Raw genomic sequence first — 12,454 nt, forward strand, 5'->3', positions numbered from 1 at the left:
TAGGCTATGGGATTCCTAGACAGACTATTGGAATTCCAGGGGTGACAATTTGGGAATGCCTTGGGCTCCTCTGCTTTGGATAGACATTATGGGTTGGTGATGAAACTCTGGTAAGTATATGTAGTTAGGTGGGTGAGGACTGGCCATACTGTCCTGATCCACAAATGGCAACACTCCTCGCCCTCCTCCTTTCTGATTAAACTGGTAGTTTGGTTTGGTTCTCGGTTAGAAAATGGATTCTCTGGATTAACTGAAAAAGATTTCACCTGAAAGTGCTTTTGTTTTGTCTTTGTTTCAATATAAGTGTTTGTATTTAATGTCAAGTATGTTGTAATCATTGTGTTTTGTGTCTTGGTAAAATCCAACTGACTCCTTCATTGGTCTAACCAGCCAAAGGAAAAAGGATGTAAAAAATGAAAACTTTTCTGTGGGACTTCCAAAGACTTTAAATGAAAGTCTTTCTCTGCATTTCTAACTCAGGTCAAGCTGGTGAGGCAGATGAGACAATACGAATAAGAGAGAAGGGAATCTTTTCCCAGTCTGCAGAAATTTATGGCATTGTAAACTAATTAGAGACTAAATGTGTGACTGAAGTGTAAGCTCTGTCCTGTGAATTTCCAAATTGCGATATGAATATTTTTTATAAATGCTGAATATCTAGGTGAGTTTTGGGGTACCACTCTACAGAATTTAAGGAAAAATAAGAATAAAACTCTATGAAAGTTACATGGAAATAATACCTAGACCATTTATCAGTCTTTCCCTAGAGAGTGAGATTTATTGTCTCAGTGCAAGGAAGGTTATTTCACTGATGAGAGAAAGGGAAAAAAATGGGAACTGAAGCTAATTTGAAAGTGAAGTTTCAAAGTGAAGAAAAAAAATGAGTTTGCGGTTTAAATTTATCTGGTACTTAAGAAGCACCCATTATTTTTTTTTTATTTAATATATTTAGTTTTCAACATTGATTTTCACAAGAGTTTGAATTACATATTTTCTCCCCATTTCTACCCTCCTGCCCACTCCAAGATGGCATATATTCTGGTTGCCCTGTTCCCCAGTCAGCCCTCCCTTCTGTCACCTCACTCCCCTCCCATCTCCTTTTCCCTCCCTTTCTTGTAGGGCAAGATAAATTTCTATGCCCCATTGCCTGTGTATCTTATTTCCTAGTTGCATGCAAAAACATTTTTTTTTTTGTTTGTGAACATCTGTTTTTAAAACTTTGAGTTCCAAATTCTCTCCCCTCTTCCCTTCCCATCCACCCTCCCTAAGAAGTCAAGCAATTCAACATAGGCCACATGCGTATCATTATGTAAAACCCTTCCACAACACTCATGTTATGAAAGACTAACTATATTTTGCTCCTTCCTAACCTATCCCCCTTTATCCAATTTTCTCCCTTGACCCTGTCCCTTTTCGAAAGTGTTTGTTTTTGATTACCTCCTCCCCCATCTGCCCTCCCTTCTATCATTCCCCCCTTTTTTATCTTCTTCCTCCTTCTTTCCTGTAGGGTAAGATACCCAATTGAGTGTGTATGGTATTCCCTCCTCAGGTCGTATCCTATGAGAGCAAGATTTACTCATTCCCCCTCACCTGCCTTCTCTTCTCTTCCTACAGAACTGCTTTTTCTTGCCACTTTTATGAGAGATAATTTACCCCATTCTATCTCTCCCTTTCTCCCTCTCTCAATATATTCCTCTCTCATCCCTTAATTTGATTTTATTTCTTTTAGGTATCATCCCTTCATCTTCAACTCACCCTGTGCCCTCTCTCTCTCTCTATATATATATATATACACACACACATACATACACACACATACATATATATACACATATACGCATATTCCCTTCAGCTACCCTAATACTGAGATCTCATGAATCATACACATCATCTTTCCATGTAGGAATGTAAACAAAACAGTTCAACTTTAGTAAGTCCCTCGCAATTTCTTTTTCTTGATTACCTTTTCATGCTTCTCTTGATTCTTGTGTTTGAAAGTCAAATTTTCTATTCAGCTCTGGTCTTTTCAAAAGCTTGAAAGTCCTCTATTTTATTGAAAGTTCATATTTTGCCTTAGAGCATGATACGGAGTTTTGCTGGGTAGGCGGTTCTTGGTTTTAATCCTAGCTCCATTGACCTCTGGAATATCGTATTCCAAGTCCTTCAGTCCCTTAATGTGGGCTGCCAGATCCTGTGTTATCCTGATTGTATTTCCACAATAATCAAATTGTTTCTTTCTGGCTGCTTGCAGTATTTTCTCCTTGACCTGGGAGCTCTGGAATTTGGCGACAGTGTTCCTAGTAGTTTTCTTTTTGGGATCTATTTGAGGAGGCCATCTGTGGATTCTTTCAATTTCTATTTTACCCTCTGGCTCTAAAATATCAGGGCAATTCTCCTTGATAATTTCTTGAAAGATGATATCTAGGCTCTTTTTTTGATCATGGCTTTCAGGTAGTCCAATAATTTCTAAATTATCTCTCCTGGATCTATTTTCCAGGTCAGTGGTTTTTCTAATGAGATATTTGACACTGTCTTCCACTTTTTCATTCCTTTGGTTCTGTTTTATAATATCTTGATTTCTCAAGTCAATAGCTTCCACTTGCTCCAATTGAATTTTTAAGGTAGTATTTTCTTCAGTGGTCTTTTGGACCTCCTTTTCCATTTGGCTAAATTTGCCTTTCAAAGCATTGTTCTCCTCATTGGCTTTATGGAGCTCTTTTGCCATTTGAGTTAGTCAATTTTTTAAGGTGTTGTTTTCTTCAGTTTATTTTTCAGCATTTTTTGGGTCTCCTTTAGCAAGTCATTGACTTGTTTTTCATGGTTTTCTCACATCCTTCTCATTTCTCTTCCCAATTTTTCCTCTACTTCTCTAACTTGCTTTTCCAACTCCTTTTTGAGCTCTTCCATGGTCTGAGACCAGTTCATGTTTTTCATGGAGGCTTTTGTTGTAGGCTCTTTGACTTTGTTGACTTCTTCTGGCTGTATGTTTTGGTCTTCTTTGTCACCAAAGAAAGATTCCAAAGTCTGAGACTGAATATGGGTGCGTTTTCACTGCCTGGCCATATTCCCAGCCAACTTACTTGACCCTTGAGTTTTTCAGCAGGGTATGACTGCTTGTAGAGTAAAGAGTACTTTGTTCCAAACTTGAGGGGATGTGCCGTTGTTTTCAGAGCTATTTCTATATATCCAGCTCTGCCACATCGGCATTCCTCCTTCCCCAAGAACACCCAATCTGGACTGGACTCAGATATTCAGCAGGTTCTGCACTCCTGCTGATCCTCCACTTAATTCCTTCCACCAGGTGGACCTGGGGCCAGAAGCAACTGCAGCTGTAGTTCCTTTAGCTGCCCCACCTCCGCTGCCCCTGGGGTGGTGGCTGAACCGGGAACTCCTTTCACTCTGTCCCCCACAGCTTTTCCCACTAACCTTCTCTGTTGTCTATGGTGTTTGTGGGTTGAGAAGTCTGGTAACTGCTGCAGCTCACTGATTCAGGGCGCTAGGGCACACTCCGCCTGGCTCCTGGTCCAGTTGGTCTGCACGGCCCACGCTGGGCTCTGCTCCGCTCCACTCCGCTCCCAGCTCCGTGCAGGATAGACCTCATCCAGCGACCATCCAGGCTGTCCTGCGCTAGAGCCCTGCTTCCCTCTGCTATTTTGTGGGTTCTGCAGTTCTTCTCTTTTGTCTTTGGTGTTTGTGGGTTGAGAAGTCTGGCAACTGCCACAGCTCACTGATTCAGGGCGCTAGGGCCCACTCCGCCTGGCTCCTGGTCTGGTTGGTCTGTGCAGCCCACGCTGGGCTCTGCTCCCTTTTGCTCCCCTCCACTCCCAGCTCCGTGCACGATAGACCTCACCCAGCAACCATCCAGGCCGTCTTGGGCTGGAGCCTTGCTTCCCTCTGCTATTTTGTGGGTTCTCCAGTTCTAGAAGTGGTTCAGAGCCATTTTTTATAGGTTTTTGGAGGGACTTGGTGGGGAGCTCACGCTAGTCCCTGCTTTCCAGCTGCCATCTTGGCTCCGCCCCAGAAGCACCCATTATTAAATATTTTTTTGACCATGAAAGGAGAGAAACTTGTTTAAATCAGGAAGCAACTTAAAAGTGAATAAAATTTAATTTGGGAAAATGTTTTGTGTTATAACTGTATTCTATGCTGTGAAGGATATAAGGGAATGTAATTATATAGGTAAACTAGAATTAAAGTCACCTAAAAGAAATTGGAACAGACTATGCACTCTTAAAAACCCAGAAATGTAATAGTATTGAAATTAATTGGCATTGCATAATAAAACCTTGGAGAAATCCAATGAAATAAAGATGAGTTCTACAGATAGTCTGGGATATGACTTGGAAATAAAGATTAGAGGAATTAAGCAGAATTATATAAGAGAAGTGTTGGATCAGAATATGAAAGAAATAGGAAAGGGGCAGTTTTGAAGGGCTGTAATCAAAGTCCACTGGAAGGATATAAAAAGAAAGGAAGGAAGGAAGTTTAAGCAAGTAGAGATGAGAAAAGAATGTGTAGAAAATTAAAGAAAGCTGGAATCTGTTTGCACTGTGAATGGAGGGTTTGAAAGACAAAGTTTTGCAGTTTTGAAAAGACAGGTTTGAGGGAGGTTTTTGATCTCATTGAGATAAGGACATGAGAAACTGTGTAGTTATTCTTTAGGATATGGAAAATTTAGTAATGAGTAACAATATGGAATTACTTGAGGATAGTGTACCAAAATTCTGTCCTTGAAGGACCACTGGAAAGGTATATTTTAGTTGTTATGTGAGGACTATAAGATCCTCATGAACCCTAGAAGTGGGGGCTGAGAATACAAGACTATCACTTTAAGTCTTTGGCACTAGGCTGACTGAATGTAGTGGGCCCTAGGAAGTGCTAGTAGTAAAATGGTCATTGGGAAAATTGAGATTCTGTATGATACCACTGGTAACTATGGATCCAGATGTGATTTAATTTATCCTGGTCTCATTTTAAATGGGATGTTTTCTCCTGTTATGATAATTGTGATCTTTGACTCTTTGTAAGTAAAATAGGCCTTAAAGGAAAAGATCATTAATATTTGCAATTAAAACAATGTGTGTTGAAAGTACAAGTTTTGTTAAAGGTATAATTGGATCAAAATTACTCTATACTGGTCTTGAATATAATCAGCACAGAATGCCCAAAATGATAAAACAAAGTGACTTTCTATATATGATAATTTGGAAATATAGTCAACTGAATAGATATCATCTGATTGGTAATATGCTTTGTTTCATGTTTTAAATACACAATAGTGTGGATTTTATTACTGCATTTCTAAATTTTCTTAGACTGTGAAATTTGGGAAACCATTGTATAAGAAATGCTGTTAAGAGAATGATGCAGTTGTATCATTGGAAAATCTAATTCCTTTTGAGCTGGAAACTGAAATTATTGTTATTAGAGGTTATCATCATAATGTCAAAACCTATCAAGTTTTCAACTGGGAATATTTTTAAAAGGAAGAATAATAATTATTTACTTTGAGGGAAAAGGAAAAAAAAAGAAAACAACCTTGTAAAAATCTCCTTATCTGTAAACTTGCCAGGTTTCTTGGGATCATCTGCTTGGACAAGGTCCTGAAATCTTATCAGCCTTGTGAAAGAACTTGCTAATATTGCAAAATTCTAAAATAATGAACTGACTTTCTGAGAAAATGGGACTTCCATCACATCCACCACTTCTATTTATAAGCTTTCTTATGGTATAGAAGTGATATATATGATAATTTGTGATTATGGGAATCATGAAATTATACCTGAAATATATGTGCGTATGTATGTGTACACACACACACACACGTTACAACTTGAGCCAACTTAAGTTTTGACAAACTCCAGTCTTAAAGATTTATTTTTGCCTGACAGATTAATAACATATAATACCTTAGTAGATGGATATCTGATAGTCTAGGGTCTAGAGATTTATAATAAATAGCCAGTATTTTCTGGTTTTTGAGTGAACTATTTGCTATCTATGTGGAATTCCAGAATGTGATTATTTTCTTAATTTCCAATGATTTATTTTTATACCCAGATGAGTTTAAAATCAAGAAGGAAAAAAAAGAATGTTGAATGATTTTTTTTTTGAAAGGCCTGGCAAATCCTTTATTGTTAACTGTTATTGCAACAACTTGAGAAATAATAACTATCTAGTCCTGGGCTATGATCAATTAAGTTTACTATTTGAAGTAAAATCTTTTGGGACTGTAATTTGATATTGTTCCAAGTTTTGAATTTAGATATAAATGAGTGAATTATCATTAATTCACCATTCAAGGGAAATTCTACCATTCAAGGGAAATTCCATAAGCTGCTCAAAGGGAGGGTGATCTGAGAACTGCTATAGGTAGATATCTGTGTCTGAGAAAGTTAAGGGGACAACTTTGAATAGGCAAAGGTAGGATGCTCTTGATTCAATTTCCTCATTGTGTTATTTCCTTTTTGAACAGGAATGTTTTCCACCTGGTTAATCCTAAGCCTGGCTATGATACCTTGTGAACAATGTAGAACTTTGCATACTATGAATGGCTGTTCCAAAAAGTTAAAAAGAGTCTTACCTAAAATCAAGTGGAACTAAGGATGCATTATCCTGTTATATCTATGTTAAGTCATTCTGTGGCCTTCAGCTTAAGGCTGTTACAACCAGGTCCCTGCTTCTTCCTTTCATAGGAAATCTCTTTAACCATAACAAGTAAAACCATAATTTTTTATATCATGAATCTTGTTGCAGTACTTTAGTACTACCGAAGTGCTATAATGTGATACAAGTACAAAGCACCTTATTGTGTAGCCTACTTGCTTGATCTTCCTATAGCTCTATTGTTTATATGGTTATCTCTACAGGGTCTGGCTTTTGCCACATGAAAGGCCAATTTGATTAGATTTTGTCATGTTTTACTAAATTATGCCAAGTCTTATCACTAGCAGGCATTCTAGAAGCACTGCCCGGAGAATTTCTACAAGTGACCTGGTGGTCAAAGAGCTATCTCCACAAACCATCGACAGACACCTAAAGATCATGGACACTGCCAAAGGACTTGATACCCTTAAAATTTCAGCGATACTGGATTTCGTTATTCACCCTATTGTAATTTTCCTTGTTTTCTGTATGTTACCTATTCTGTAAAATGCTTATCTGAACTAATATCAACTTTGGAATTGTTAAAAAAAAAAGCAAGACTTTATAGTCTCAAAGGGGAAACTAGGTAGCCAAGAAAGCTAAAGTACCTCCATTTTGTCTGTAGCTCTATCTTGTCCCTAACCCTGTCACATCCTGTCTGTGACCTTCCTCATTACTGAAACAGCAATGAGAGGCCTATTTGGGTGGGGTTACAAGAGATAGCTAATCTGAAGAAGAGTCTTTTCTGTTACTAGCCCAGCAATAGCCCTGTCCAATCCTAAGGTACCCTATACCCAATTCACCTGCTGCCTAAATTGAAAACTATATAAGCTTTGATGTTTTCTTCCTTTGGGGAATCTTTAATTGTGTGGGTGAAGCTCCCTTGATGGTGAACTCAATAAATCCTCGTTGGTTCCTAAATTTATGGCATTGGTTTTGGTTTGTGGTTTTGGTTCTGGTTTGTTGTGACACTGACAATTTGACCCACAGATAAGTCTAAACTAAAAAATATATTCCACCACTCTAACTCGGCCATTGGCTCTGCTCAGTATACTTCCCTACTCCCATGAAAAGCTGACAAGAGTGATTTCTGAAACTAGCAAAACGCAATTCATTCTCATCCTCTCTTACCTCAACACCCAGCTGATAGTATTCAGCTTCCAAAAGTTGGTTCCTTAGTCTTGTTACTGCAGCTGGCTGTAGGATCTGATCCAGAGATGGTACATGTCGATAGGCAGCAGCAACTAAAATATTCAGTACATCCACCTTGCTGATGTAGCTATTAGGAAGAAAGGGGCATGGAAATGAATCTACACAGAACTCCCCCTAGAGTAACTGATGCTTGAAGTCCTGCCTTAATTTTCTGCTATGGTCACTAGGAGCATGCTTAAAGAGCACTAGGAGCCTTTGCAGCAGCTAGTCTCAGATTTTCCTTTTCAGGTCAGTCTGTCAACTAGCATTTATTAAGCATCTTCCATGCCAGGCACTATGCTAAGCACTAGGGATACAGAGAAAAGCAAGACAGTCTCTTCCCTCAAGAAGGAGGACTGGGAAAGTCTTCATGTAGAAGGTGGGGTCTGTGTGCTCTGTGTTGGCCAGTTTGTTCAGTGATGCCCTCACTTGAATCATTATCACTTTAGATTCTATTTCAGACTAGTACCCAGATGAAAACACCACTGATTTCCTAGTTGTTCTTTTCAGAGTCTCCCTACCCCTTTATTTAGATTCTTGCCTCCCTGCCTGGCTCAACCAAAGTTCTTTCACGGGCCCCTAGGCTTGGTTGCCTTGACTAGTTGCATGCATTTATTCAAGCCTACAACGAGTTTTCACTTGGGTCCCATCCCTGACAGACAGGGATTGTTTCAACTTGGTAAGAAAGCAGAGAGCCCAAAGGTCAATCCTGCTCTGTCTGATACTGCTGGATTGTCCTTTCTGATCCATTCTGTCAGTGGAGTCCTTGACTCCTGATTCTAGATGAGTGAACCTTATGATTCCTGGTAGTAGATTATAGCCTGTATTAGTATATGATCTTATTTGCTCATTAATTTCCCTGGAAGGGGACTCTGAGCTACTGTGAGGCTGTACTGTAAGACATTTGCCTAGATAAAAGGGGCTATATATGAGCACAAAGTATATGAGCACATAATCACCAGTCCTTCACATATTTTTATTAAATGAGAAAAGGGTTGTTATGGTTTATTCTAGAGAAGCAATAGCTATCTCTTCAAATTCATAGTATTTCCACACCAGAATGGATCTTAAAAGATTACCTTGTCCAACCCCCTTATTTAAAAGATGAGGAAACTGAGGCCCAAATGACTTGCCTGAGACCATAAAGTGAGTTAAAAGTACTAAGTCAATGGTGAGCATCTTATCTGAAGAAAGACCTTCTCTATTCTCCATTCTGGACCACATTTCCACTACGTACAGTCACTGGTAGATGGTTTTAAGTCTCTATGTATCTCTAGTACTGAATCCACAACCCAGTGCTCTGGGCCAAGTATGCAGAGCTGTAAAATAAGTTTCTGGTTTGCTTTTAGTTTGTAGGCGGGGATTCTAACAATTGCTGATGTTTATAAAGTAACTGAAAGCTCACACTGCCTTTGTAATTTAAGGTACAGAGCAGGTTTGCTGTCTGTGACAAAAGTAGGTGTAGAGCTTGACACATTTGATGCCGGCACTCCATCCACAAAATGACATAATTCATTGTTTACCATACCTACCTATAAGACTCTAATGTCACTTGGTCTTAGCTTTCAGCAAAAGACCAGACTTAGTGAATTTTCCTTGGCACTAGAAAGCATTAAATACTGAATGCTGATCAAACTCCAAAATCAAGGTTTGCATTTTCTTCCTATTCTAGTCTCATTGATACTGATTTTCCCCCAGGAACTCAGTATGGGAATATAGTTACTGATATTAAAACAGAATAAAGTGAAATCACATAGGATTTAGCAATTAACTCATTAACATGAATCAATTAGAGTGGGCTGAATTCCTGTGCAACCCTGTTTGAGGAAGGGGGTGTTTGGATAACTGGGAGTGGAAGATATAGAAGGAAACCCTCTTAGCCCACAGGACAAGGCTACCTGTCACACAGTGCTAAGTCTTGGCTCTGGCCAGCTTTAACGAACATCATCTTGGCACTGAAGAGCAGCTGCTTCATGATATCTGTGAGTAGTCCAGCATCTACCTCGGGGTTGGTCAGGCCCCGGGACAGTTGGCAGCAGTGATCAATCAACTGATGGCCGCAGGCAATGCTGTCACGGTGCAGGTTCAGGATGGCAATGCACAAGGAGGCACTGGGGGCCTAGCCAGGGGAAAAGGAAGAAAGCAGAGTCCAACAGAACATTTTTCAAGCATTCCCAGGACAGAGGACTTGTTTCCATTTTACAAATGGGCCAGGAAAAGTAAAGGATAAGGAATTTGGGAAAAAAAATCCTCTTGTAAAACAACAGTGGAGCGAAAAAAATAAATCTAGGGGATCCAAGACCCACTGTATAAAACTCTCTTGATCTTAGGTTCTCCTCTAAGGCTGCATGGCCAGCTGTCACCCACACTTTGCCATTACCTGTTCATAGTAAAACTCACTCCGGACCAGATTATTTTCTTCCTCATTCAGATCTAGAATCCATTCCAGCTGAGCTGCTTTGGGGACTCGCACCACAGCCAAGTACGGGGGGCTCTCAGTTGAGGGGCTGTCTGAGGCTGAGGATAGAAATGCTATTCATTCATTCGTCAGTTAGGGCTCCCTAGAAGTCAGTGGTGGTCAATCCTGACAGTAGGTAATAGTGCAGACATTTGATTATGGTAATGGCTTCCTTCTCTTTTCCTTAGGGAGAACTCTGAAGGGAGTAGCATCTCTTGTAAGACAGATACAGCTGGGGAAAGATCTACAATGTAGAACACAGAACTGTGATGCTTCATAGACAGTAGTAAATAATAAGTAATTCGGTTCTCTGCATCTGCTCAGAATGAAAGATACATAAATATTTGTTCCCCCATAGCCATTTACCTTTGATATGTGGAACTTAAAATTGTACAACCTCAAATAGGAATTTGGGTAGGATTTTAGCTCATCTGTTCTGTGTACTACAGAACTAAGAAGGGGTTCGCTTTCCAGGTAAAGGTGGAAGTAATTAAATACCCTAGGAACGACCTGCCGAGTTAAGAAACAGATGAACATGGAGAAGGCTTTGGCATTAAATAAATGACTGAAAGCAGCAGTTGGGGTCTTCATTGAAATAAACTCTAACATACAGGGAACATAAGTTTAAAAACCAATATAAGCATATCAGAGTATTTTTCAGGCTCACCTTCTGAATGTCCTATACTCTCCTCTGGCAAACTAGAAATAGAAACAGAAAAATAAATTGCTTATCACATGTCTCATAGTTCAAAGGTTCATAGGATTATAGATCTCAAGCTAGGAGGTACTTCAGAGGCCATCTAGTCCAACTCTCATTTTATAGATGAGAAAACTGAGGCCTAGGGAAGTTGGCTTGCCCAATATCATACAGATAATAAATATTAGAGACAGGATTTGAACCTACGATCTGACTCTAGACTCAGAGCTCTTTCCCATCTATATACTGTCTCTCTGACAGTTGAAGGAAATTAGACACCTATTTCAACACAAAACTAAAACCAGAGATGTGGACTTAATCAATGCTACTATGAACAAAGAATTCTGGAGGTTCTTATAGTTTTTTGAAATATGAGGGCAAATTGAAGATTTATTAGGAAAGTGTGACTGGCATGTTTGATGATCTAAAACTTATGGGTTACTAGGCATGGTTGTTGGCACAGGAAGGATACAATAATTCAAAAAGCTAATGTTTGCATATAAATAAGGTTTACAAAATTACTTTCATATATTATCTAATTGGATTTTACATGGTAAGTAGTGCCCAACTGGAATAGGAAACATTTAATTCAATTTAACAAACTTTAGTTAAGCATCCATGAGCTAGGAGGTAGGATCCACGAAGCAGAGACTGCTTCAAGTGGATAAGGAGTTAGTTTTTTCACTAAGAGCAGACACTGAATAGACTCTTGGGGTCAGAATGAAGACGTAAATCCCTGCCACTGAGGAATCCATGACAGGAAGCCTGAACACATATTTCTTCTCATCTTGGCTGGAAAGGATTAGCCGTACCTACAGAGAGCTTGTCCTGCTACAAGCCCACCAACACCTTGCTCCAGAAGTCACTAAATGTTTGTTTGAGGAGTGCTGATGTCAGAGAAGCAGGCTTTTGGGGACCTGAAGGCTTAGGGAACAAGCAGAGCCCTTCTGCCCTAAATTCTACTCACTGTTTGTTGTAGTGGCTGTAGCACTGGTCACACACCCGAGCTGGGTTCTCTCTGCTGCCCTCCACAACCATTTTCTTAGTGGAGCAAGAGCCGCACACCAGCCTGCCACAGCGACGGCAGTGATGACGGCGGTTAAACTAAGAAATAGAGAGAAGGGGAAAGGAAAGGGGAAATGGGTAGATTAATAAATGGTTCTATCAAAGGGGTCCCCTTCCCTCCCTTCTTTCCTCCAGTTATTTCATATTATGTACTCAGAGGACAAGTAGTATTGGTGCTAAAGCAAATACATGCAATCTGATATCCCTGCCCTAGAGGAGCCTCTCTTTTAGCTGAAGAGAGAAACTTCAAAGTTCATTAAAGATTCTGCAATGTTGGGCTGATCATGAAAACTAGTTCTACTTTCTGGTGGGCACACCCCAGTGGGAAAGAAGAGATACCCACACATCTTTTTAAAAATAGCTTTCAATTAAACAATCAGCACTTATTAAGTGCTACT

The 12,454-nt window shown here is 39.6% G+C and overlaps 1 protein-coding gene across 2 annotated transcripts in view; it reads right to left on the bottom strand.

The window, feature by feature from the left end:
• Positions 1–12,454, bottom strand: part of ZFYVE26 (zinc finger FYVE-type containing 26) — an 82,744-nt gene that overhangs the window by 15,686 nt on the left and 54,604 nt on the right. For both annotated transcript variants that reach the window (XM_036769525.1, XM_036769524.1), the window contains exons 28-32: positions 11,959–12,095; positions 10,962–10,993; positions 10,217–10,353; positions 9,735–9,955; positions 7,777–7,924 (exon numbers count right to left, since the gene is read on the bottom strand). In XM_036769525.1, coding sequence (XP_036625420.1) covers positions 7,777–7,924; positions 9,735–9,955; positions 10,217–10,353; positions 10,962–10,993; positions 11,959–12,095 — 675 coding nt within the window. The remainder of the gene's footprint in view (positions 1–7,776; positions 7,925–9,734; positions 9,956–10,216; positions 10,354–10,961; positions 10,994–11,958; positions 12,096–12,454) is intronic.

The sequence above is a fragment of the Trichosurus vulpecula genome, chromosome 8 (assembly GCF_011100635.1).
Source record: "Trichosurus vulpecula isolate mTriVul1 chromosome 8, mTriVul1.pri, whole genome shotgun sequence".
In the NCBI taxonomy this organism is placed as follows: Eukaryota; Metazoa; Chordata; class Mammalia; order Diprotodontia; family Phalangeridae; genus Trichosurus; species Trichosurus vulpecula.